The 26682-nt window shown below is 46.5% G+C and overlaps 1 protein-coding gene across 6 annotated transcripts in view; it reads right to left on the bottom strand.

Moving 5' to 3' along the window:
- LOC105480735 (clathrin heavy chain like 1) overlaps positions 1–26682 on the bottom strand; it is a 113849-nt gene that overhangs the window by 40101 nt on the left and 47066 nt on the right. For all 6 annotated transcript variants that reach the window (XR_011613882.1, XM_071080008.1, XM_011739882.2 and 3 more), the window contains 15 exons: positions 25651–25812; positions 22208–22321; positions 18286–18459; positions 16421–16618; positions 15335–15535; positions 15088–15240; positions 14405–14527; positions 11741–11878; positions 7969–8133; positions 7206–7386; positions 5748–5911; positions 4510–4635; positions 3774–3916; positions 3200–3434; positions 1709–1831 (listed from right to left, as the gene is read on the bottom strand). Coding sequence is in view for 5 of the 6 variants with exons in the window: in XM_071080008.1 (XP_070936109.1) it covers positions 1709–1831; positions 3200–3434; positions 3774–3916; positions 4510–4635; positions 5748–5911; positions 7206–7386; positions 7969–8133; positions 11741–11878; positions 14405–14527; positions 15088–15240; positions 15335–15535; positions 16421–16618; positions 18286–18459; positions 22208–22321; positions 25651–25812 (2400 nt within the window). In the remaining variant the exon portion in view is untranslated. The remainder of the gene's footprint in view (positions 1–1708; positions 1832–3199; positions 3435–3773; positions 3917–4509; positions 4636–5747; positions 5912–7205; positions 7387–7968; positions 8134–11740; positions 11879–14404; positions 14528–15087; positions 15241–15334; positions 15536–16420; positions 16619–18285; positions 18460–22207; positions 22322–25650; positions 25813–26682) is intronic.

The raw sequence follows: 26682 nt of genomic DNA on the forward strand, positions 1-26682 counted from the left end.
GCTCCACCCAGAAACAGGAAGACAAGAGGCCCCCGGTGGCTCTGGTATGGTGCAATGTTAAAGTTGCCCTTCCCCAGTGCCAACATGAAGTCATCTTCAAGCTGTACCAGGTGGCTGGACTACACCTGGAGAAAAGTCTGATGTCTGGGAACTTGGATGTAAATCCCTAGTAGCATATTGTGTTGTTTAGTATTTTTATTAGATTTGGATGGGTAAGTCCAAAGTTGAAACAGAGATTCAAAACAACATGACCTTCCATAAATCTGAAAGTATTTCAAAATGAAAAGTTTATTTAAAAAAGTAGTGGCACAGGCTTGAGAAACAGTGGACAGAAAACGAGAGGATAAAATTCAGTAGAGATAAAGGTCAAATCCACCCCTCAAGACTTTCAAAAGTGCCGGTCCAGCAGGTTGGCAATGTGTACGAGGGAGGTGGGAGTTTTAACTGGTCCTATTCTTAGGGCTGAAGCCACTTGTTGGATGAGGGTTTTGTTCCAACATTGGTCTTGCCCCACCCCTAAACAGTATGCCCAGCACCTAGGAACAGTGCTGAGGGCAGCAGAGGCACTATCTGTGAGTGTCTGTGAGGCTGTGACTGGAGGGGAGGCTCTTCCACAGGGCTGGGGGAAGTCCTCCCAGAGGCCAAGGCAGACTCCCACCTGCCAGGCCACACCCAATAATGACCCCTGGCTCCAGCACTCTGCAGGAGGTGCTGGATAGTCACGGGGGCATAAAGAGTTTTTCAACACAGGGAAGTCAGCTGAGACAACCTTGAAAGCTACTTCACCTCTGTCCACGGGGGCTGAGCTGGGCCCAGCATGCAGGCATGCCACCAGGTACTCTCTTCCTGGGCTGCATATCCCTGCTTTGGATCCAAGGGCCAACTCTATGCCCTCAGCCAGTAAACAATTCCAAGTCAGCTCACCTGGGGAATCAAGCTAATTTTAGGCAAACTATTTCTGCAGGGGAGAAGGTTCATAAGGGCTAAGATGTTTTATTTATTTATTTATTTATTTATTTATTTATTTATTTATTGAGACAAAGTCTCACCCAGTTGCCTAGACTGGAGTGCAGTGGCGTGCGATCTCGGCTTCTGCAACCTCCACCCCCTGGGTTCAAGCGATTCTCCTGCCTCAGCCTCCTGAGTAACTGGGATTACAGGCATGCACCACACAGTGTGTTTTTGTATTTTTAGTAGAGATGGGGTTTCACTATGTTAACCAGGCTGGTGTTGAACTCCTGACCACAAGTGATCCACCCGCCTAGGCCTCCCAAAGTGCTAGGATTACGGGCGTAAGCCACCATGCCTGGCCTATCTATTTTTTTGAGATGGAGTCTCTCTCTGTCGCCCAGGCTGGAGTGCAGCGGTACGATGTCGGCTCACTGCAACTTCCACCTCCTGGGTTCAAGCGATTCTCCTGCCTCAGCCTTCCCAGTAGCTGGGATTACAGGTGTGAGCCACCACGCCTAGCTAATTTTTGTATTTTTAGTAGAGACAGGGTTTCACCATGTTGGCCAGGCTGGTCTTGAACTCCTGAGACCTTAAGGAATCCACCTGCCTCGGCCTCCCAAAGTGCTGGGATTACAGGCGTGAGCAACTGCACTTGGTCAAGATGTTTTAAATGAAAAATGAAACCAGTCACTTGAGCCACAACGATGATTAGACGGCAAAATGCAGGTGCACAGACATACCCATCTCTGTGCCTTACCTGGTCAATTAGCTGTCTCCTGGATGGGTTGGTCTCCTCAAGGACGTGAGCCCAGAGCTCTGGATCCTTTCTGTGTACCAGGTAGCGGGCCTCGCTTTTGAACAGAGAATTCTCATTGCACACCTGAAATGAGCATACTCATGTGTGTAACACAGCAGTCAATCAATGGAAGCTGCTTGGGAGGACACACCCCAATTCGTTCCCTGTGTGCCTGATACCGGTTTAGTGAACAGTCAGGGCCCAGGCAAGGCGCTGTGCTTTGACACAGGATGAGCAGCATCCTACAGGGTTAACAATGGACTCAAACTACCTCAAAATGCCCTTTCTAAGTTTACAACTCCTAGGGATGTGCCACATCTCTGGCCAACAGGACCTCCTGCATTCAGGGACATGCTCTGTCTCCCATTCTGTCTGATACAGCCACTAGCCACGGGAGGCTACTGAGCCCTTGAAATGTGGTGCATGACAGGAACTAAACTGGTAATTTTTAATTTGGTTAAATTTAAGTACTCATATGTAGCTAGCTCTAAGCCATCTGTAAAATGTTATCAGAACAGCCTAGAACTGGTATAAAACAGCACAAACACTGCAATGTTTCAAGACCTAAAAACTGCAAACTGTGCTTTCACTAGCAGATCTGAAGACCCTTTACGGAATGTTATAACAGATCTTCAAAACACCATCAGTCCACTGGAATGTGCCAGCGTTTGCAGCACTTGCTAAATCCTGGTGAAGATCAGATCTGTTGAGTGCCAGATGCCAGACACAAAGGCTGAGTGGCATGCAGAGGTGTTTGCAGATGCAGTGCAGGCTGCCTGTGCATCACGGGAAAAGCCCGAGCAGGCTGGTGCAGTACCAACCTCATAGGTGCTCTGTTCATGTCTGGATTTTTAGATCAAATGGTTAGGTAGGAACAGTTCATACAATTCAACCTAAACATGTAATTATATGTGGATCCAAGCCTGGGCAGATGTAGGCAAAAGACCTGGGTAGATGTCTCAAGGAGGGGCCAGCAAGAGCTCACCGGTCAGGTGATGGGGAAAGGCTTGTGTAGAGGGTTATCCCAAAAAGGGGGCACGAAGTACAAGGGCAGTCAGGACATGAGGCACCCAGGGAACTGCAGGCCCCTCCAGGTGGGTTGGCAAGATGGGTGGTTGATCAAGTTGGGGAGTTGGGGGAAGGTGGCAGTCGACAGAGGAGCTCACAAGTCAGGCCAAGGAGTTCAATTCTGCCTTCAAATTACCAGGCAACAGTAAGGACCATAAGCAGAGGGATGATAAGTCAGGTTCATGGCCACTTGGTCTACAGGTACAATGCATACAAATCGCATGAGCAAGTTCCCAAAAGCTGCAAGAATCACAAGGAAATAATCTCATGACCTGCCATCTCCAGGTGCACAGAAAGCCCTGATCAGCTCCCCACGGGCACACCTTTGAAAGCTTTCCTGGGAGGCCAGGGTTGCATGGGCAGCTCAGCACATCTGCTACCCACCTGGATGAGCTCAAAGTCACACTGCCCCCGCTCATAGGCGACACAGGCCAGATGGGGGTCTCGCTTCTCACAGTAGCGGCCCACCACGCTGCTGTCATAGTAGGCATTCTCTCTCAGGAAGCACTCGGGGCTGTTGTTGCTGTCAATGTAGATTTTAGCCAGTGCATTGTGAGTGGCAGGCTCCTTGCAGCCTTCCTGAATCCGGGACTCCAGCCAGGGAAGCAGCAGCTTGAGCCTTTGAAAGAGGGAAGGCACCGTGAAGTCTCAAGGCTACCACTGGAAATCTTGAGGACAATTCCAGGGCTCTGACAGATGTTTCCTGAAACAAAAAATCTCGGAGTACATTAACTTCAGGTTGCTCTAGGGACGAAGATGGACCTGATTTCCAAACTGATTTCTACTGTTAGGTTTTCCCCCAAGGTATTCACAGTACCAATAGCAAGTAACTCACTGCTACATCTAAGATGTGCACATGAATGATCAGCTACAGTGACAGTCCTGGAGAATTAGACAGAAACAACAACAGACACTAGAATCCAGGGGTAAGACAAAACACCAAGTAAGGACACCTTACCTATTTCTTTTTTCTACTTCAGCCACCAACTCGTCAGTAGAGAACTGTCCTCTCACTGCCATGATTAAGTGTTTAATCACTTCCTCAGAACAATCCACATCAAGCAGCCCTCCAACCACAGCTGGGGTCCGGCTAGGGTTGACCTACGGTAGTCAAGGTGAAGTAACTTCAGTGTTGCAGACACAAGTTATTGTTAGAAGCCTCCTACAACTTGGACAGTCTGGGCAAAACCCTGAAAGGGCTCCTGTTTAGCACTGCGCTGTGTCCCACCAAAATTCACTTGCTGATGTCCTAACCCCTAGTGGGACTCTATATGGAAAGAGGGTGTTTAAGGAGGTAATCAATGCCAATGGTGCGGCCCTAATGCAATGGGACTGATGTCCTTCTAAGAAGAGGAAGAGACACCAGGAATGTATATGCACAGAGGAAAGGCCCTGTGGGGGCACAGCCAGGAGGCCGTCTGCAAGCCTGGAAGACGGCCTTCACCAGAAACCAGCCCTGCCAGCACCTTGATTGTGGACTTGCAGCCTCCAAAACTGTGAGAAATAAATGTGTGTTGTTTCAGTCGCCTGGACTGTGTTCTTCTACTCTGGCAGTCTGAGCACACTAACCCACCACCCTTCAAAATGATAGTCTCTGAAATGCCAGATGTTAGAGGCAGCCTCTGAGGTGAAGACTATTGTCACTGACTGGGGCCCAGAGGCAGCCGTGGGTCACTCCAGGGAGCCAGCAGTACCTTCTGCACGTAGATCTCAATGTACCTCTGCAGGTTGTTGTGGTATAAATACAGGACAAGGTCATGGACAAAGCCAAAACGATCGCACACGATGATGAGGGGAAGCTGGTCTGTGAGCTTGGCCTCCTGAGGATTAGAATGCACAGAACAAGTCAGGGAGTGGAGAAACCAGACAGCCAGACCTCGGACTCATTGCCCATATGGGACAGCACTGTCTCTGCAGCAGAGTGACATGTAGGAGACTCAGAATGAGACTGCTCTAGATAGGCTGTCGTTTTGTGGTATGGTGTTTGCTTTGGAAATAAGTGAAAGATAATAGTATTTGGTTAAAGACCGTTAAATGTGGCATTAACATTCCAAATTTGGACAAAAATATCTTTTAAGACAAGCAGCTTATTACGTGCAAACCCAACAGAAACCAGGCCATTCTCAAGAACAGCACACCTGCAGTAAAGGCTGCCTTTTCAGACATGCAGCCGCAGGCCATGGAAACACACCTGGGCACCATTCCCAGATGATGATGGCACTTGGGTAGGACAGCCACAGGTCACCACAATCATGCCTCCCCCTTGTGTGGTCCCATACCTAGATCACATTTCCTGGTTTCCCTTGAAGTTTTAAGTGTGGCCACATGACCTCATTCCCTCCAAGGGGACGTGAATCCAAGTCTCATCTGCCACTTGCAGGCCTCGCCCATAAAAACCACCCATGCTGGTTCCTCTGTGCTCTTCCCGTCTTCTAGCTGACTGGGAAGACGACATCCAGGTGAGGTGCTGAACACCGCAAAGCAGCCATGAGCCTGGTCCTTGAAGGACAGCGGGAAGGAAAGCCACCCCACTGACCTCCAGCCCACCCAGGACTGCCACATAAGGAAGCAGGCTTCCTGTTCTTTATGACACTAGTGCTGAGTGGTCTACTTGTTTCTGCAGCTTTGCCTGCTTAATTGACAATGGCACTAATGGGATGTTGATGAGTTACAATGCAGCAATAAACTAACTCCCTCCACTCACGTGCCAGATACTTAGAGCACAGCCTCAAGCTGCGTTCCACGTTCTTAAAATGATAGAAGGGTTCCTCTAGAACTTTAAGCCATAAGGCGGAGCTCTGTCCCTGGGACTAAGGGGTCCCTGGCGAGACAGATCCAGCTTCCTGCCTCCTGGGACGTCCTGCGGATGGTCTGCCCCACCTGCCATCAGCAATTCAGCTGTGGAACACAAGGAGGCAGTGCTGGAACACACCTTCAGGAAGTTCTTCACACGCTCTGGGTTGTAGCAGCTGCTCTCTCGGCATATCCTCTCCACCTCCTTGATCTGCCCTGTCTTACAGGCAGCCTGAATGTATTTCAGATGCACGTCTGGGTCTTGGCTGAAGTTCACGATTGAGCCCAGGAAGTAGAAGAGGCCTATGAAGAGAGACTGTTTCATTTTTGTCCTTGCAACACCCACCTGGTCTCCTCCGTAGCTGCTGTCCACCTTCCCTCGATGACCCTGTTCCACTCTCCAGGGACCCACCCTGCTCCACTCTCCAGTGGACCCACAGCCCACTCAGAACTCATAATCAATATGCCATCGGTCTGTTTTGGCAGCTCACAAAAATAGCTAGTCAGATTTCCATCAAATTTGGCAGGCATACCTGGCATGTTTTGATGTAAAATACTAGATATTTGGTACTTGTGAAATTCCTTTTGGGGGCCCAGGTATACCTAGATAGTCGTCGTCAAGAGTAATTCCCACTGAGGTAATCTGAGAGGGCTGTGGGACTGATGCCAAGGGAGAGAGAAATAAGCCACGGCCTCCAGGAGGAGGCCTGCAACTCTGGACAGTAACGACAAGATAGGCACATCCGAGAAGGCCCCCGCCTGTCGAGGTCTTTCACTGTAACTGTGAGACTCTGATGCTAGGAAGGGAATGGGCAGCCCCTAGGCCGATGGTTCCCCACCAACCTACTCTACTGCTCTTTCCCAGCCCAGCTCCACTCAATCGTCCGCCATGGTCTTTCCTACAGTGTTGTCTTCTGAAGAGAAGGCCAGATCCCTGAGGGCAGGGTCCTGTCCTACCCTCCACCGATGCCCCAACCTCACCGGACACATGGCAGTGGCTTGATGCCTAGACAAATGCTTAGTCTCTATCCTGGGTGGGCCAGACAGCCCCCACCAGTCCCTAACAAAGCTACTCCCACCCCCATTGCCCTAGAACACTCTTTTGGGGTGATGTCCAAAAAGGGGAAAGGAAGACAACCAAGTTGCCTCGCCAGCCCCTGCTATCAACTGGGTTAGCAGATACTACAAAGCAATGCACCCTCTATCGTGGGCTCTCACTTAGGAGAGGCCCAAAGAGCCTCCCTCCTGGGGCTGTGAAGACCAGACATCAGGCCCTTTCATGGTACCCACGACACAGGCTTTTAGATGAATTCTTGCCAGACTGTGCTGCACAGACACACCGGGCTCCATAAGTTTCTCCACTCCATCACAAACCAACCTGATTTCTTCCTTTGGAAATACCAAAAAGGACACTGAAGCTGAGGGTGCACATGAGATGGCAGTCGCATTCTGCCACTGACTGAGCACCCAAGGCAGCGAGTGCTGCATCCTGCCTGGCTTTGCAGGAAGGTCGTTTTAAGTCGGGCAGGTGGACCGCAACACCTGAGAAAGGAGGTGTAGTCACGTGGTGGGGTCGGCGAAAGGCTGCACGGTTTACCTTCATAACTCTTGAAGGATTCAAAGAGTTCCACCAGGGCCTGCGTGCCCAGCTGCTCATGGTACTTAGAGGCCACCTGCACACACAGCTGAAGGTTCTGTCTGATGTTAGCAGACAGCATGGCACGCAGACACTCCACAGAATCCTCCACCGACAAGGAGCCGAAGAAATTGACAAGCCACTGGGAACAAGGAAGAGTCTGTCCACAACAATGCACCACTACAAAGATTGCTAACACTTGGAAAATAACTAGGTCATTCTCCTGTTCCCCTGAGTGTCAAAAATAGAGAATTTCCACATAAAGGGATTGAAAAGCAACTATCCATCATGGGAAAAAGTAGGAGCAAGGAGTAAAGCTGGGAAAAGACACTGATCTAAACAGTTCACCTGCAATATTCCACAGACGATGCTAAAACTTATTCCATAAGTTGGAACACAATAGCTAGTTCAGCTTTGCTAATGGTTTCAGACAGCCCTGTTAGGTTGTCAGTGTTAAAAGGTGACCAGTATTCCTGCTATTAGACTAAGTCAAAGGTGGACATCAGAAAGAAAGGTACTACAGGGCCCAGACATGCTGCTGAGCAGATAAACATTGTGCGTGTGCTGAACCAGAAGTGCTTTTGGTAGTAAAGTATGGTAGGTTAGGGCAGTGACAGGCTCAGGCCATGGTTCCACAATCATCAACAGGTGAACATTGGGGAGCATGTGACATTAATGGCATAGACAACAGCCATAATAGGAGTGCCCCAGTGGCACATAATACCTCGGGATTGAGGAGGTGAGTGTGGACCACAGCCCTCTTGATGTCATAGAGGTCGGTGTAGTGCTCCAGTGCTTGCTGCAGGAGGCCTGCCTTTTCACAGAGCTGGGCGATGTGGGCCCGGTCGTAATGAGTAAACATCTTATTTCCAAGGATGGCATCTGCAACCTATGAAACAGGGAGTTTGATGGGAAAGCCTGATCAATGGCAATAACTTTTTAAGACCAGCTGCTCAGCCTTGCCCCAGGGTAGGGTAAAGCCTGGCAACCCGAACTCACAGGCCCCTGTCCACACCCACAACTCTGTGGTGGCAGCAGTGCTTGTGGGTCCCAAGATCCCCAGCTGTCCTTCAAGTCATCTTAGGCCCTTTGCACAAGGCTCCATCCTCCCATATTGTAGAGCTGGGCCCACCCCATGTGGCCACAGAGTTGGGCATGTGAGAAACGCTGAGGCTCCATAAAGCCCTATTACTGGGATGAGTCCAAGTTGCTGTTGCAGCTTTTAAGCAATCACATTCTTGTTTTTTCTTTCTTTTTTTTTTTTTTTTTGAACTCTGGACCTCAAACGATCTGCCCACCTTGGCCTCCTAAAGTGCTGAGATTATAGCCGTGAGCCACCGCGCCCAGCCAGCAATCACATTCTTATAGGGTTTCTATGGCAAGATCAACGTGAGGGCTCAAGTCTACCGATTCTCCTAGAATGAGCTCAAGCCTTAGACTAGCAATGGCCAGAAGGAGACCTGAACATAACAAATCCGATTTGTGCTTACTAGACTGCTCTACTAGGCTCAATACAGACTTACGAATTGGGGATTGCATTTAAAAAACAATGAACACTTCTGAAAACAATTTTTATGAGGCATAAAATATATATATATATATATTTTTTTTTGAGACAGGGTCTCACTCTGTTGCCCAGGCTGAATGGAGTGCAGTGGTGCAATCTCGGCTCACTGCAGCCTTGACCTCCCAGGCTCAAGCAATCCTCCCACTTCGGCCTCCCAAGCAGCTGGGATTACAGGCACATGCCGCCACAGCTGGCTACTTGGGTTTTTTTTCTTTTTTTTTTTTTTTGAGATGGAGTCTCACTCTGTTGCCAGGCTGGAGTGCAGTGGCACGATCCCACCCAGCTCACTGCAACCTCTACCTCCTGGGTTCACCCCATTCTCCTGCCTCAGCCTCCCAAGTAGCTGGGACTGCAGGCACGCGCCATCATGCCCAGCTAATTTTTGTATTTTTAGTAAAGACAGGGTTTCACCATGCTGGCCAGGCTGGCCTCGATCTCTTGACCACGTGATCCTCCCGCCTTGGCCTCCCAAAGTGCTTGGATTACAGGTGTGAGCCACCATGCCTGGCCCACCCGACTAATTTTTTTTTTTTTTTTTTTTTTGAGGCGGAGTCTTCACTCTGTCGTCCGGGCTGGAGTGCAGTGGCACCATCTCGGCTCACTGCAAGCTCCGCCTCCCGGGTTCGCGCCATTCTCCTGCCTCAGCCTCCCGAGTAGCTGGGACTACAGGCGCCCGCCACCGCGCCCGGCTAATTTTTTTTTTTTTGTATTTTTTTTTTTAGTAGAGACGGGTTTCACCGTGTTAGCCAGGATGGTCTTGATCTCCTGACCTTGTGATCCGCCCGCCTCGGCCTCCCAAAGTGCAGGGATTACAGGTGTGAGCCACCGCGCCCGGCCCACCCGACTAATTTTTATATTTTTTTGTAGAGATGGGGTTTGGCCATCTTGTCCATGCTGGTCTCAAACTCCTGGGCTCTGTTCACCTTGGCCTTCAAAAATGCTGGGGTTACAGCGCAAGCCACTGCACCCAGCTACTAAATATTCTCTTTAAGTAAGTAATTTTTGGACTAAGACTGGATAGGTCAACACAGTAGCCTTGCAGCATGGCTGAATGAGTGCTCGCTCAGTATCTAATGCTGGTCTTGACTAGCTACGCTCCTGGGTGCCTTCCCTGCCACCCAGCACACTCTTTCTTATTCCTTCAAGGATCTGCATCACCAACCAGGTATGGCCAAACTGAGTGACCACAGCCCCTGTCACACACCAGACGACTTCAGAGTGATGCACACTTCTGGTTCCCCATAGAGTTGATGATCCAAACCAAGTACTAAGAGTAGGGCTTTAGAACACCTAGCACTTACCTGAGTCTCCTATCCTTTGTTTCCTTCGGGTTTATCTTTACTTCTTGTTTTTAAACATTTTCTCATCATAGCAACAGTGTATTTTAGAGAACTTAGAAACCATCATGCAGTCCCACTGCCCAGAGAAGACTGCCAGCATCCTGGGGCACTAAGCCAGAGCCTGCTGGCACCTCACCCAACTACTTGCTTGTCCTGCACCCCTTAAGGTCTGGGCATTCCTTTGGGTGTCTGCCAAGTTTCTGAGTGGCGCTTGGTGTGTTTCAAATCTCATTCACCAAAAACTATTACATACACTCACAAAGTCATGAGAGTCCAATAGACCCCAAGCAGCAAATTAACAGCACTTTAATTTCCTATAGTTGGAATATGACCCACTTCTTAGCAGCTAACCTGTGGATTTGAATAAATTGAGGTAACAGAACAATATACTTAATATATTGTTTTATAATTATAAAAACAATAAGTGATTATTAAAGAAAAAACAAAAAAGAAGAGAGAAGAACAAAGTGAACTTGTACAATCTTATCCACTTAGTACCATGAACAGCTTGATACAAACTCCTCTAAATCCCTTTCTTGTATATATATCTAAATTTAACCCAAAATAGCACAGACATGTGATTTGATTATACCTTCCTCCCACAAGTTTCAGGCCAACAAATGATGCCTCACCACAATACCACTGCACACCCATTAAGATGATTACTATTATTATTTTAGACAGGGAAAATGTGTTGGCAAAGATATACAGAAGTTGGAACTGCTGAGCATTGCTGGGAAGAATATAAAATGGTGCAGCCTCCTGGAATACAGTATGGTGGTTCATCAAAAAGGTAAGCATAGAATACAATATGATCCAGCAAATCCACTTCTAGGTATATGCCCAAAAGAATTAAAGCAGGGTCTCAAAGAAATCTTTGTACACCCATGTGAACAGCAGCATTATTCACCATAGCCTAAAGGTAGAAGCAACCCAAATGTTCATCAATGGATGAATGGATAAACACAAGTCATATATACACATGGTGGACAATTACTCAGTTTTTAAAATGGAGGTGTTTCTAACATATGCTACAACGTGGATGAACCTTGAAAATAATATGCTAAGTGAAAAAAGCCAGGTAAAAGGACAAATATTTTGTGGTTCCATGTATATGAAATATCTTGAAAAGGCAAATTAATAGAGACAGATTAGAATGGCAGTTGTCAGGGGCTGGGAAATGAGGAGTCACTGCTTAACAGTTACATAGTTACTCTGGGATAATAAAAAGTTCTGGAACCATATAGTGGTAATGGTTGCACAGTATTGTGAATGTTCTTAATGCCACTGTATCAGACACTTAAAAGTTGTTAAAATGGTAAATTTGGTTATGTATATTTTACCACAATGAAAAAAAGAAGAAAGAAAGAAACGATGCCCCAATTATAACTGTTTCCATGAAAGTCCTGTACCATGATTTCTGGAAAATCCTTTTAAGGGGAGTCATGGAGAATGTTCACTGAGAAGTACAAGATAAACATCTGGCACAAGCCCAGTCCAGTCCAAAGCCACTGTGCTCAAGTCTGCAAACCCACAGAGGGGTGCCACAGGTGCTCTGCCTCTCGGTGTTAGCCTACAATGTCACTGACCTGGGGTGCATGAACAAGGTTCATCTCCAACAGCCATGTCTGGAGGAGTCCCTCAGCTGGGCGATTATTCTTCAAGGCATCCAATAAGAAGGAAGTACACTGCTGAATTAAACTGTTTTCCATGAAAATGTCCACAATCTGAAACATATCCAAGCCACATTTTCACTCAGTGTGTTTTCATTCACAGTGTTTCATTTTCGTATTGAAATAGTTCCTGAAATATTATCTCATTATCGCATTTAGAAATTCAACAATTAGTTCCTTCCTTTGTTTTTTGTTTTGTTTTGTTTTTGAGATGGAGTCTCACTCTGTCACCCAGGTTGGAGTGCAAAGGCACAATCTCAGCTCACTCCAACCTCCGTCCTCCACCTCCTGGGTTCAAGCGATTCTCCTGCCTCAGCTTCCCAAGTGGTTGAGATTACAGGCACCTGTCACTACACCCAGCTAATTTTTGTATTTTTAGTAGAGACAGGGTTTCACCGTGTTGGTCAGGCTGGTGTCGAACTCCTGACAGGTGATCCGCCCGCCTTGGCCTCCCAAAGTGCTGGGACTACAGGCGTGAGCCACTGCTCCTGGCCCCTTTGCATTTTCTTATGTCATCACAATTCACATAGAGCCAGGTGTGGTGGCGTGTGCCTAGAGTCCCAGCTACTCAGGAGGCTGAGGTGGATGCGTGTATTCCTTGAGCCCAGGAGTTAAGACTATTCTGGGTAACACAGAGACCTCATCTCAACAACAACAACAACAACACGATTCACGTAATTTATGGCCATTAATTTATTGATAATCTTGTGAAATCATATCACCTACATCACACCTATCAGTGAGGTATTTTACCGAAGTATATGAAAGGGAGTGACTTTTATAACATATGAACCCCCAGAATCCTCTCAAGTGATCCAAGCAGTAATCATACATTACTTAATCACATCCTAGAGGCAGCTGTGATGCTTAGCTTTAGGTGTCAGTTTGACTGGATTAAGGAACACATAGAGAGCAGGTAAAGCATTCCTTCTGGGTGTGTTTGTGAGGGCGTTCCCAGAGAAGACTGGCATGTGAGTTGGGGGCCCAAGTAGGAATGATCCACTCTCAATGTCAGGGAGCACCATCCAATCAGCTGGGGGCACAAAAAAGGAAAGAATAGATTTCTTCTCTCTTTCTCCTGGAGCTGGGACTTTCTCCTCCTCCTACCTCTGGACATCAGAACTCCAGGCTTCCCAGCCTTTGGACTCCAGGACTTACCCCAAAGGCCCCCCAGGGTTCTCAGGCCATTGGCCTCAGACTGAGAGTTACGCCATCGGCTTCCCTGGTTCTGAGACTTTCAAACTTAGATTGAGCCACGCTACCGGAATCCAACGTCTCCTCTAGCTTGCAGACAGTCTATCACAGGACTTCTCAGCCTCCATAATCATGAGCCAATTCTCCCTCATATATCTGAGATGGGGTCTCACTCTATTGCCTAGGCTAAAGCAGTGACAAGGTCACCACTCACTGCAGCCTCAACCTTCAAGGCTCAAGCGATCCTCCCATCTCGGCCTCCTGAGTAGCTGGGACCACAGGTGTGCACCACCACGCCTGGCTAAGTTTTAAAAATTTTTTGGTAGAGATGGGGTCTCATTATGTTGCCCAGGCTCCCTCTCATATAGCTAGAGCTACGCTACTGATTCTGTCTCTGCAGAATCTTGACTAACAAAGCAGATGATACTTGATATTTAACCCATATATATCATTATATTATTGGGGCACAACTGGGAAAATGCAAACATTTACTTAGACAATTATTAAAGTTAAATTGATGTTAATTTAAATAATTAATATGCCTCACTAAGATGTGAAATATAGGAATAAATTTAGTAATTGTTTTTGAAGGACAGCTTTACAGGAAAATAAAAAAGAACTTAGTAATTGTAGAAGTTCTCATAAAGTATGAGAAGTTTATATTTTAAACAACTTTAAAATATGAACTAGAAACAAGATGTGAACTGGAAATTTCTTTCCTATTGAAAGCTAAGTAAATTTGTCTCAAATCTCTTATTCATGTTCTCCAAAATATCTGCAAATTCCCAGACATATAAACACATATAACTGCACTTATTATTTCTAAACAGTTGTTGGCCCTGATGCCTTGCTTCAAGCTTTGTTACACATCTATATATCATCAGAGCTCCTTGTACCAATTGACTGAAAGTGACTTGTCATGTGTTTACATCTAAATTCTAAGTAGGTTACACTAAAAAACAGGCTGATGCTCACGTAGATCCAGGTCAGTCAGACACCCACAGGATGAACATTTGGGGGATGCAACAGCACTAGCTCCTGGTGCTCAGGCCAATGGTCAGGGAGAGACAATGATGTGGTAACTGGGGTGGGGAGAGGGATGGAGGGCTGGATCCTAAATGACATCCTCACACCCTACACCATCACCACCCAAAGACACAAACCCACGCATACATTCTCTAAAGTACTTCAAAACAAAAGAAGCAATGAGTACTCACATAGTAAAGACTAGAAGACAAACTCCCCAAGTACACTAGATTTTTTAAAACTGGAAGATTAATAGCAGATGAAGAAAAGCATTGAGACAAGTTAACAGGAAATGAATAAAGAATCTTCTAGATGGCTCTAAAAAGCCACAAAAAGTTGTCCAAAACTGCCTATGCTCACCTGGTTAATGTCAGCCAGTGGCTCCTCGTCCTGCACTAGCATTTGAGAAAACTGCAGGCCCTGTTCTGGACTGATCTTCATTACACCCCTCAGCAGAAAGATCCAGTCTGGGGTGTACCCAACCTAGAAGCAAGGGAGCACCAATCAGCAAAATCAATGAAAAACCCTGGGCATTAGAAAAGGAAGTTATCTATCCTTTGTTTTAAACTCATGTTAACAAAGAAATGAGCAGCAACATTATCATTTGTAGGTACCACCTTCTGCCAAACACAATATCCAATTAAATAAATTGATTTCATGTCCATGGAAGGCACAATTAACTATACAAACAGCCCAGACCACAAATAAGTTCCCTGATCTGTGTGCAAACACAGCCTGCCAGTGAGCACACAGGGACAAGATCTGGAAGTCTGCCAAAATATCAAATTAACATACAGAAGGAAGAGAGGGAGAGAAAAAACAAGATAAAGCTCCCAAATAAAAAGAAGATGGAAGGACTGGAAAACTAAGGAAAATAAAAAACTGAAGAAAATGCAATATGATCAATATCAATAAAGATCCTAATAGCAACACTGCCAACTCTCACACCAGAGGACTTATAAAGAAGGGTATTTTATAAACTTTAAATCAGCAACCACTCAACCACATGTTGAGTGGGATGCAGATGGTTCAACACACGTTACCTTTTTGGCATAGAGCACAATTTTCTGGAATTGGCCTGTTTCTGCAAAACACTGGATCACTTTGCTTGGCACGTTTGCCCGAAGGTACACACTCAGAGCGAGCATGGGGTCAGTGGTTTTGACCAAGTCTCCGAGCTCCTCTGAGCACTCCAGCTGTGGTACGCCAAGGGACAAGGCAAAGTTAGGAGGTGGGCAGGGAGCCTGGACCAAGCTGTGCGGGGGGCTACCATCTCACAAGTGTTTCTACCTTATCTTCTTTCAGCCACTTCTCTAGGAGTTGCTTACGCCCCTGCTGAAGAACCAGATGGCAAAGTTCTAGGGATTCAAGTTTATTGAGCTGACCCTGGTCGAGCAGGATTCCAAAGTACTGCAGCAATGGAGAAGCCTGGCCAGGCTGAGCGGGTATACTCTGGAATTTCTGGACCGTCTCTCTGGTACGCAGGATTCCCTAGTAATAAATGGAAAAATAGGTCATTGTGTTGTAATCACGGGGGATCCCTTCACTCAACTTGCTTCTATGTAAAAACAAAAATCTGCCAGTGGAAATTCCACACTGCTCTGTCATGGACAAAATGTCCTCTACTAAGGCAACTGCTTCTATCTTCAATAAGAACCATAAATATGGGGGATCTAGGTCCTCCAGGTGGCTTCACACTTAGGGCCTTACTTCTCCCCCAGCATGCTGCAGTGAGAATTCAGCCTCTCAATCAGTCTTGTAGTAGTGAAGTTCTGCTATCATTATATTCTAATTCAAAATACTCACATTCACAGATGAAGGCTAGAAATGGTTTGTTCATAACCACCCCTTGAAAGACAAGAAAAATTCTTTCAAGGACCAGCAACTTGAAAGTCTTTATCTACTCAGGAGCAGATCCAGTCTCTGAACAATTTATCCAAATGAAATAAACTAAAGAAAAAGCCTTATGCAGAAATGCTATATTCTGAAAGAGTGGAGGAAGTCCAGAGCAGGACTATTGCTAAATAAAACAGGGATCAACCACTTGGTGTATTGTACAGTTGCATATTTGACAACCAGGCAGCAAGAGTGGAAAATTCTGAGTTGCGAAAATGTGAAACTATACCCAAGCCATTGGATGAGAGGTATGTATGCACACAAAGTGGGAGACAGGAAGAAGTGCTGATGCAGCAAGAGTGTGCTTTTTGTTTACTTCCCTTACTGTTAAGCCATTGGTGCAAAAATTTTAAACTAAAAACTCCTAACATAACACGAATAGACTGCAATACCAGTAGTGAAATGCTTTTATGACTTATTTTCCTCTCAAGGTTGGTTCTTAACACTCAGAACACTTGAACAGTATTCAAGGTTTATCACCTTTGGTGCAGATGCTGCAACTTTGGCGGCTTCAGCATAGCTGCCCTGTGCAAAGAGGGTACTGAATTTTCTCGCAAACAACTTCTCTGCCCCAGCCAGGTTACTACGAATGGCCAAACGCAGACCAAGGTCTGGATTCTGAAGCACGTTGGTTGCATAATTCACAATATTATCTTCCTCAACACAAACTGACAGCACCTGTAAGGACCCGACAAGTGAGAGCGGCCCGGCCTAGAAGAGTGCTCTACCATCCCTCAGCCATGTTCCCCTCTACCATCCCTCGGCCATGTTCCCTCTACCATCCCTCGGCCATGTTCCTTCTACCATCCCTCTGTCATGTTACCCTCTACCATCCCTCGGCCATGTTCCTTCTACCATCCCTCTGTCATGTTCCCCTCTACCATCCCTCTGTCATGTTCCCTCTACCATCCCTCTGTCATGTTCCCTCCACCATCCCTCTGTCATGTTCCCTCTACCATCCCTCTGTCATGTTCCCTCTACCATCCCTCTGTCATGTCCCCTCTACCATCCCTCTGTCATGTTCCCTCTACCATCCCTCTGTCATGTTCCCTCTACCATCCCTCTGTCATGTCCCCTCTACCATCCCTCTGTCATGTTCCCTCTACCATCCCTCTGCCATGTTCCCCTGTACCATCCCTCTGTCATGTCCCCTCTACCATCCCTCTGTCATGTCCCCTCTACCATCCCTCTGCCATGTTCCCTCTACCATCCCTCTGCCATGTTCCCTCTACCATCCCTCGGCCATGTTCCCCTGTACCATCCCTCGGCCATGTTCCCTCCCGATGCTGGAGGGTAGCCACATTCTCAGGCGACTGTTGAGCACACCTGTGATGGTGGCCCTCATAGTGAAAGGATGCAAAGCAGCCGAAAGCCGAATGGTAACAAAACAGAACAGCACAGGAGTCTATGTAATTGTTAAAGTCACACAGATAAGCACCCCAGTGATGCGTTCTGCACTATAGCAAAATGGCCTATGTGGAAGGAACTGACAATTTTTCTTCTTAAAGTTTTTATTTTTAAAGCACAGAGTTTCTTTTCTCTCTTTTTTAAAAAATATTTTTCTGTAGTCCCAGCTATTTGGGAGGCTGAGGCAGGAGAATAGCGTGAATCCGGGAGGCGGAGCTTGCAGTGAGCCAAGATCACTCCACTGCACTCCAGCCTGGGCGACAGAGCGAGACCCTATCTCTACAAATACATATATTTGAGATAGGGTCTCGCTCTGTCGCCCAGGCTGGATTCAAACTCCTAGCCTCAAGCAATCCTCCTGCCTCAGCCTCCCAATGTGCTGGGATTATAGGCATCAGCCACTATTCCTGATTTTTTTTTTCCCCCTGAGACAGGCTCTCACTCTGCCACCCAGGCTGGAGTGCAATGGTGTGATCATAGCTCACTGCAGCCTCAAACTCCTGGGCTCAAGCCATCCTACTGCCTTGACCTCCCATGCAGTTGGGATTACAGGTATAAACTACTGTGCCCAGCCAAGAGTTTCTTCTTTTAACTATCTTTTTCAACTATGGTTGGGAAAAGTAACTTAAATACCATAGTATCTGCTTTTTCAACCCTCCCCAATTAGGGTGTGCATGGTATGAAGATGATGTGCATGAGAACTGCTGTTCCATATGCAGGAAGGAGCTGCTCTCCTCCTGGAATCAATCCTGTGTAAGGAATGGTGCTGTCTGAAGAGAGGAAGTGCCAATATGAAGGAGAAGGAGACATGGGTTTAAGTTTAATAACAGCAACTAATAATAGCTACACCCAGCCGCTTTCCTAGAGAAGGGGGAAAGTTTAAACACCAGTCCCTAATGAATGGAAAAGGTGGAAAACGAAATGTCAGAGTTACACACCTGTCCCTTTTTGTTGACACCAATAATTCCAGAGGTCGGTTTGTGTGGAGCAGTGACAAATATTGTGTCAGCACTAATACGGTTCATGTAGATGCACACGCCAGACTCTAGGTCGTACAGATGAAGATAGCCATACTTTGTGATCAAGTAAATAACACCATGTTTAGCTCCAATCTATAAGAAGACAGACAGCAAGAGGTTGCGAAGTAAGGAAGAGAAGCCATGTGGGTAAAAAGAGCTCACAAATGATAAAGAGGATTCTTTTTGTTTGTTTGTTTTTTGAGATAGTGTCTTGCTCTGTCACCAAGGCTGGAGTGTAGTGGTGCCACCATAGCTCACTGCAACTTCCGACCTCTGGGCTCAGGTCATCCTCCCATCTTAGCCTCCAATGTAGCTGGGACTACAAGTGTCAGCTGCCACACCCAGTTATTACAAGGATTTTTCAGTCTCTCAGGCCAAGAGATTACTGGTGGGAGCAATGCTTCCATGAGACATGGATTATAAGTTGTACTTGATTGAGAATTAGTTTTAAAGCCAGTATTTTGTCCAACCACTCTCAAATACAGGTCCAATGAACTCAGGCTACTCCATTTATCTTTCAGGTAGGGCGATCCTTTCACAGTTTATCAAACCCATTTAAGCAAGCTGTGAGTTCATAAGGGGAAAGTTCTGGACAAAGACCTCAAACGCCAGGTTGATGTTCCAGCATGCCTTCCACCACCACTTATTAACCTTTGAGTTTTGCCAAATGCTATTAACTTTTACAGAAAAATATTTAACACACAAGAAAACCTGAAGGGGCTCGAGGAAAAAAAAAACAGATGCATTTGCCCAACCAGATTATTAAACATATATATTAAACATACAGTAATTTTTGTAGCATGATTTTACCATTGGAAGAGAGAGAGAGAGAAACGAACTTAATTGAGAGCCCTGAAAGAGAATGGATCATACATGAGAATTTATTAAGAATGAGTGTGTGGTGGCTAATAACTATAGTCACAGCTACTTGGGAAGCCAAGGCAGGAAGATCACTTGAGCCCAGGAGTTTTTGAGTCTAACCTGAGCAATGTAGCAAGACTCCAACTCTAAAATAATAAATAATTAGTAGGTAACATATTAGTGGAAAATAGGCACTTTAACCAATATGTAACATATATTATTAATATAGTCAGCTAGCTATCTGGAGATGGAGGTAAGAGTAAAGAACTGAATTTCCATCTTACTCTTTAGATCAAAGTAAATTCCAGATGGGTCAAAGATTTTAAATAAAAAACAAACAAAATTAGGAGAGGAACGAAAGAAAATATAGGTAAATGTTGTGTCCATGTTGAGGTGCAGAATTAGTCTCAAAACATGATACCATTGCCACACAAAAATGCAACACTTCCATAAGGTGGCACGTATCACAAATTATGACTGGGAAAAACATTCAAAACACATCAGACACACAGTATTCTATGAGTACAAAAAGCTCTTACAAATAAGGTAAAAATCCTGGAGTTGGGCATAGTGGCACATGCCTGTAACCCCAGCTACTTGGGAGGCTGAGGCAGGAAGATCTCTAGAGGCCAGGAGTTCAAGACTGGCCTAGGCAACACAGCAAGACCCCATCTCTATTTTTTAAAAAAAGATCCTGATAGAAAAAAAAATGCAAAGATTAGGAAAAGGCAATTAACCAGATCCATATGAGTGGCTGATACATCAATTCTACCTTGATGGTAACCAAGGGAAAGACATCACAACATGGGATGCTGTCCAGCTACCAAGGGCAGCATCAGCAGGAATGTGAACTGGTCAGCATGGTCAGAAGAGTCTGTGATGGGAATGTGCCCCTGACTCAACAGTTTAATTTCTAGGAGTTTATCCTCGGACTTTTAGACTAACACACAAAGATGTACAGAGCACAATGTTCCTTAGAGTATTTCTTGTAAATGTAAATACCAATCAACAGGAGATGTTTAAATGAGTTGTGGCACATCCACAGAACAGATGACACAGACAATAAAATACATACATTATGTTATTGGCACAGGATGATCTACAACACAGCTAGAGGAGTTTATACAGCAGCAAGGCTAGTGCAGAGCCATTTTCATAAGAGTCCATCTGTATAAATCTGCATAAATGTATGCGTGTGAAGTTACTTCCAAAGGGGTAGCCAAATTATCACCAGTGCTAGGATTTCAGGTGATATATAATTCTGCTGTTACATTTATTGATACTATTAGAAATGTATCGATAACATATATTTTATGAAAACAAAAGAGTAAAAATAGATTATATAATCTTACATATATAATGTGATGCCAATTTTGTTCAGAAAAGGTATAGATCTAAATTTTTAATAAAACAAGTTGTAAGATTTTTTATTTTTATTTATTTATTTTTTTGGATATGAAGTCTCGCTCCACGCTGGAGTGCAGTGGCATGCAGTGGTGTGATCTTGCCTCACTGCAATCTCTGCCTCCCGGGTTCTAGAAGTTCTCCTGCCTCAACCTCCCAAGTAGCTGGGATTACAGGCGTACACTGCCATGCCCAGCTAGTTTTTTGTATTTTAGTAGGGACAGAGTTTCACCATGTTGCCCAGGCTGGTGTCGAACTCCTGAGCTCAGGCAATCTGCCCACCTCGGCCTCCCAAAGTGCTAAGATTACAGGTGTGAGCCACTGTGTCCGGCCAAGATTTTTTATGTATTTTACATCCAACTGGTTCACTTACAGAGGAATGTTTTCTTTTTAAAAAAATCTTTCAATTTTTATTACTCAAAAAAGCTTCATTTTTTATTTAGCTTTCTGACTGTGCCTTCGACACTTCCACAACAATATTCTGCTCCTCAATAAGGAAAGCACACTTGGTCCTGTCACGAGCACTCAGCACACATGGAACCACCACAGGCCCTGCTGACATGGGTTTCAGTTTTAGAGAACCTTCACTTCAGGTCTCACAGCACCAACTCCTCGAAGTCTGGCTGGACACAGGCCACATGCAGGTTCAGGTGTTTTCCCAATCTTCTTGATGTAAAGGGGAACGATTCTACTACCAGGGGCTCGGGACTGCCTAGTTTCATTAGAAGCTGCATGTCAAACACTGGGTCATTCTGAGTGAAAGCTCAAAGGACTGTCCCCGGGAGCTCTAGGCCCCCCAGTGGCGGCCAATTGTAAAGGAAATAAGCGTTTTATTCTTTTTTTATTATTATTATACTTTAAGTTCTGGGTTACATGTGCAGAACGTGCAGTTTTGTTACATAGGTATACACGTGCCCTGGTGGTTTACTGCACCCATCAACCTATCACCTACATTAGGTATTTTATTCTTTTTTTTTTTTTTTGAGACGGAGTCTCGCTCTGTCGCCCAGGCTGGAGTGCAGTGGCCGGACCTCAGCTCACTGCAAGCTCCGCCTCCCGGGTTTACACCATTCTCCTGCCTCAGCCTCCCGAGTAGCTGGGACTACAGGCGCCCACCACCTTGCCCGGCTAGTATTTTGTATTTTTTAGTAGAGACGGGGTTTCGCCGTGTTAGCCAGGATGGTCTCGATCTCCTGACCTCGTGATCCGCCCGTCTCGGCCTCCCAAAGTGCTGGGATTACAGGCTTGAGCCACCGTGCCCGGCCCAGGTATTTTATTCTTTAAATATTCTCATACCACAGTGAACATCTAATGTCTTATAATAAGGGAAAGGGCTGCGGACTTCAGTGTGTGACTTGGCAAAGTCTTCCTGCTGCCCTAACTCACCCTCATGCAGGACATTCCTTTCTACAAACAGGGCTTTCCCAGCTCACACACCAAAGCCTTAGGCCTCTAAATGGTATCACAGTGGCAGGAGACAGCAGAAGTAGACTAAAAATGGCAGCCTCCTGTATCTTGGGAGGTGCTAGAGTAGATTTTAGGACACGAAGATGTTTAGAGAGCAGCACATTCATACCTGCATAGCCACTGGAAAATCAGTCTGTGCCTCTGGAGGGAAAAACACATCTACTGCTTTCTTTACAAAAGGTTGGTTTCCCGCTGCAGGCTGTCCAACTTCAATGATGTGCAACTAGAAGAGAGATTTTAGGTCAATCGAGGGGACCGCGTGTGGTGGTGGACAAGTGCTAGCCAAGGCACAGAGGCAAGTGGAGCCTCAGCTCCACACACTGGATGATTAACACTAAAAGTCACATTCAACCAAAGCAGAACAACTCCCTTGTCAAGAGTGCCTGTGATTATCCAATAACCTGCTGCCCACCACCAAGCACAGCACAAAGGGCCAATGCCAGGCAGCCTAGGAGCCTCAGTTCCAGCACGGTGGCAGTCACTTCCCCTCCCTGGGCCTGGATGCCGATGAAACAAAAGGCTCCAGTCAGAACTTCCAGCTCTGCTCTCTGCTGCCCTCCTGGGTATGGCCCAGACTCACACAAGCCTGTTAGTGCAAGATCTCATCACTGGAGGCCAAACTCACGAGACACCCTCACCATGGCACAGGTCTGAGGTTTTCAAGGTTGTGCTGGGCGGGGGTAAGAATCTGATGAGGGAGCCCATCCCTGCCTTTAGGAGAACAGCTCCAAGTTCCTGATCTATGCCAGTGCCTTCCCTATAACTTTCTTTCTTTTTTTTTTTTTTGAGATGGAGTCTTACTCTGTCACTCAGGCTGGAGTACAGTGCCGCGATCTCAGCTCATTGAAACCTCTGCCTCCCAGGTTCAAGCGATTCTTGTGCCTCAGCCTCCCAAGTAGCTGAGATTACACATGCATGCCACCATACCCGGCTAATTTTTGTATTTTTAGTAGAGATGAGGTTTCTTCTATGTTGGCCAGGCTGGTCTCAAACTCCCGACCTCAGGTAATCTGCCCCCACTCAGCCTCCCAAAATGCTGGGATTACAGGCATGAGCCACCACGCCCAACCAACACAACTTTCATCTAAAGAAAAAATATTATAACTAACACAAGTCCACAAAAAAATCCAAAATGGAGGGTAAGAGACATGAAACAAGGGCAGGAGGCTGGGCTTAGAGGACACAGATGACAGTGTCTATCAGGGGCAGTCTAGGTTTGCAGTCTGGGTTTGGCCAGGCAGAGAGAGGAGGGAAACACCAAAAGGGCTCAGATAAGGAGGGGAGCAGCACTGAGAGCAGGGCTAGTGGGGGAGCTGAGCGGCAAGCATGTGAGCGCTCCTGTGGGTGCAGACATGGGGGAATAGAAGTCTTGCACTGGGAGCTTTAAGGCAGACAAAAGGTAGTTTAGGAAAATTATCTGGCTAGGCCTATTGGTAAGAAAGCGTGAAGCAGGTCTGAGGACCTAATAAATGGCTATTCTGTAACCCAAATGTGAGGTGAGAAGGGCTTAGTGTACCACAAAAGGGTAAGTCAGATGTAAGACTTGTTAAAGGTCAGATAGTGACAAGTGAATGGAATGGGGCTTGACAGCTGTGGGTTCTTGCTTGGGAGCTGAGAAGGGCGACACTGCCAGCAGGAGCAGAGGTACAGAAAGGACACCAGGCTCTCAGGGCGGCAGCAGGAGGAGGTTGGCAGAAAAGAACTGTGTCCAGGCAAGCTCCGACCCACATGTGGAGACAGCTGGCCAGTCCCAAAAGGACAGGTGAGTCCTGAAAGGAAGGTGCATGCCAGGGCACAGGCGGGGCGGGGGCCCTCCCAGGACTCCACACACACCCTGCAGCGGGGACGACCAAGTCTGCCACAAGACAGGGCTGCTCCAGGACAGGTACTGTCAGGAAACCACGTTTCCCAGGTTCTCTGGGTCACAGAAGACCTCCTGGTACAACTCTAGCTCAGCTGGAGGGGCATGCCCACCAGAGAGTGGGGTGTAGAGAGAACCCCCAGCCCTTTCTCTTCTTGGGGCTGCCATCTGTGGAAAGTGCTCTTCTCCACATGGCACTCCGTGAGGCGGGCTCTGCTCCTGAGAGGGAAGCCTGTTGCTGCCCTGCTGCATCTGTGAAGGAGAGGTGTGCCTCACTCTAAGAGAATATGGGAGCAAGCTCTTGGAGCCACATAACTAAAGTCAGTGTCCTTCATCAGCAACAAGGCTAACATTCGACTTGACTCCTTTTCCTTCTGGCTGTCAAATGAGGAGGGCCCGAAGTATGTTACTCAACAGGAGGCCAAAGTATTCAAAGTGTATTTCAGATGACGAAGTTTGTAAAGCCACATTCTAATTGAGATCTCCTCTGCCTTGGGGAATATTTCAGGGCTAACGAACAACCCAAAATTATGGTTTCAGGAAGTATTTTTCACAAGACGACTGTCTTGAAGCAGCTCTCCAAGTGGCTGAGACCACACTGGTGGAACCCAAGGTCTCCCTGACATCACAAGTTCTTCTGTTTCCTCACCTCTGCCCATGGCAGCCCTGCTGAGCAGCCGCTGGCCATGTCCCTGAGCCTGATAAAACCCAACTGGCTCCTGGGCACAGTCTCATCTCTCTGGAGCCTCCCTCAGGTTCCCACCAACCACCTGGGCAGAACCATGCTGATGGCAAGGATGGAACCACACTGGGGATTTCACAGTCATCTCCCCAAGAGCAGAAACTGTGCCTCACTTATCTTTTTTTTTGGGGGGGGCGTATGGAGTGTCGCTCTGTCACCCAGGCTGGAGTGCAGTGGTGCGATCTCAGCTCAGTGCGACCTCTGCCTCCCAGGTTCAAGCAATTCTCCTGTCTCAGCCTCCCGAGTAGCTGGGACTACAGGTGCACGTGGCTACGCCCGGCTAATTTTTTGTATTTTAATAGAGATGGGGTTTTGCCGTGTTGCCCAGGCTGGTGTAGAACTCCTGAGCTCAGGCAATCCGCCCACCTCAGCCTCCCAAACTGCTAGGATTACAGGTGTGAGCTACCACACCCGGCCACCTCACTTACCTTTATAGTGCATTTCAGTCTAGTCTGTGTGGAAAGATTTTTTTTTTTTTTTTGGATACGGAGTCTCGCTGTGTAGCCCAGGCAGGAGTGCAGTGGTGCGATCTTGGCTCACTGCAACCTCTGTCTTGCAGGACTCAGTTCAAGCAATTCTCCTGCCTCAGCCTCCCGAGTAGCTGGGTTTACAGGAATGCGCCACCACGCCCGGGTAATTTTTGTGTTTTTAGTAGAGACAGGGTTTCACCATGTTGGCCAGGCTGATTTTGAACTCCTGACCTCGTGATCCACCCACCTTGGCCTCCTAAAGTGTTGGGATTACAGGTGTGAGTCACTGCACCCGGCCTAAGAGCATTTTTTAGGGGAATGGGGCCACTTAATCATGTGCATCGCGGTGCACAGTTCTCACCACCACGAACTTTTTCTCACACAGACATCTGCAGGCCATGCCCAGCCACACACACGCATACCCCTAACACCAGCTCATGACACTTTTCTCAGGGAGAAGACAATACAGTGGATCTTACCTTGCCTCCTGTGGGATTACGTACAGCAAAGCAGAAAAGGGTGGCAGGCTTGGCATTCCCCTCCATCTTGAGCTCTGCAAAAGCAGCGGCATGGCCTTCTATGGGTTGTGAAACCTTCCTATCCACAGAGTAGAGCTGCATTGCCCCAACCACACGGTTTTGCTAAGAAAAGATATACAATGAAAGGGAGAGAAAAGGGAGGAATATAAAGAAATAATTCTTAAAATATATTTCTAAAATGAAAGTCTCATACATTAGAGGTATACTTCCTCTAATAAAAATTAAATGCATTAGCTATTAAAGGCATGATATCACTCTGAATTTGACGTGGAAAGATGGCAAACATTATGGAAAAAAATAAGACCACAAAAAAGTAAGATGGATGATCCTAATTTGTTAAATATAATAAGCGTGAAAGCATTTTTTCATGGAAACTAACTCGTGCACTTTGGAGGAAAAACTCCAAAGCATTAATAGTAGTTAAATCAGGGGGATGCAATCACAGGTAATTTTGAAAATTGTGTTTTCTGAAATTTCTAAGTAGCAAAAATTGTATTTAATAAAAACTAATAAGGCCAGCACAGTGGCTCACACCTGCAATCCTAGCACCTTGGTAGAATCACTTGAGGCCAAGAGTTCAAGACTAGTCTGGGCAACACAGCAAGACGCCATCTCTACAAAAAAAATAAGAAAATTAGCTGGTCATGGTGGCACACGCCTGTTGTCTTAGCTACTCAGGAGGCCAAGGCAGGGGGATTGCTTAAGCCAAGAAGTTCGAGGTTGCAGTGAGCTATGACTATAGCACTGCACTGCAGCCTGGATGGCAGAGCAAGACGCTGTCTCTAAAAAAACCAAAACCCCCAAACCAGTAACACTAATATCTTTTATAAAACTTAGAATTTATATTTTCTCTTTTTTTTTTTTTTTTGAGACAGAGTCTTGCTCTGTCACCCAGGCTGGAGTGCAGTGGCATGATCTCGGCTCACTGCAAGCTCCGCCTCCCAGGTTCATGCCATTCTCCTGCCTCAGCCT

Source organism: Macaca nemestrina, chromosome 15 (genome assembly GCF_043159975.1).
Source record: "Macaca nemestrina isolate mMacNem1 chromosome 15, mMacNem.hap1, whole genome shotgun sequence".
In the NCBI taxonomy this organism is placed as follows: Eukaryota; Metazoa; Chordata; class Mammalia; order Primates; family Cercopithecidae; genus Macaca; species Macaca nemestrina.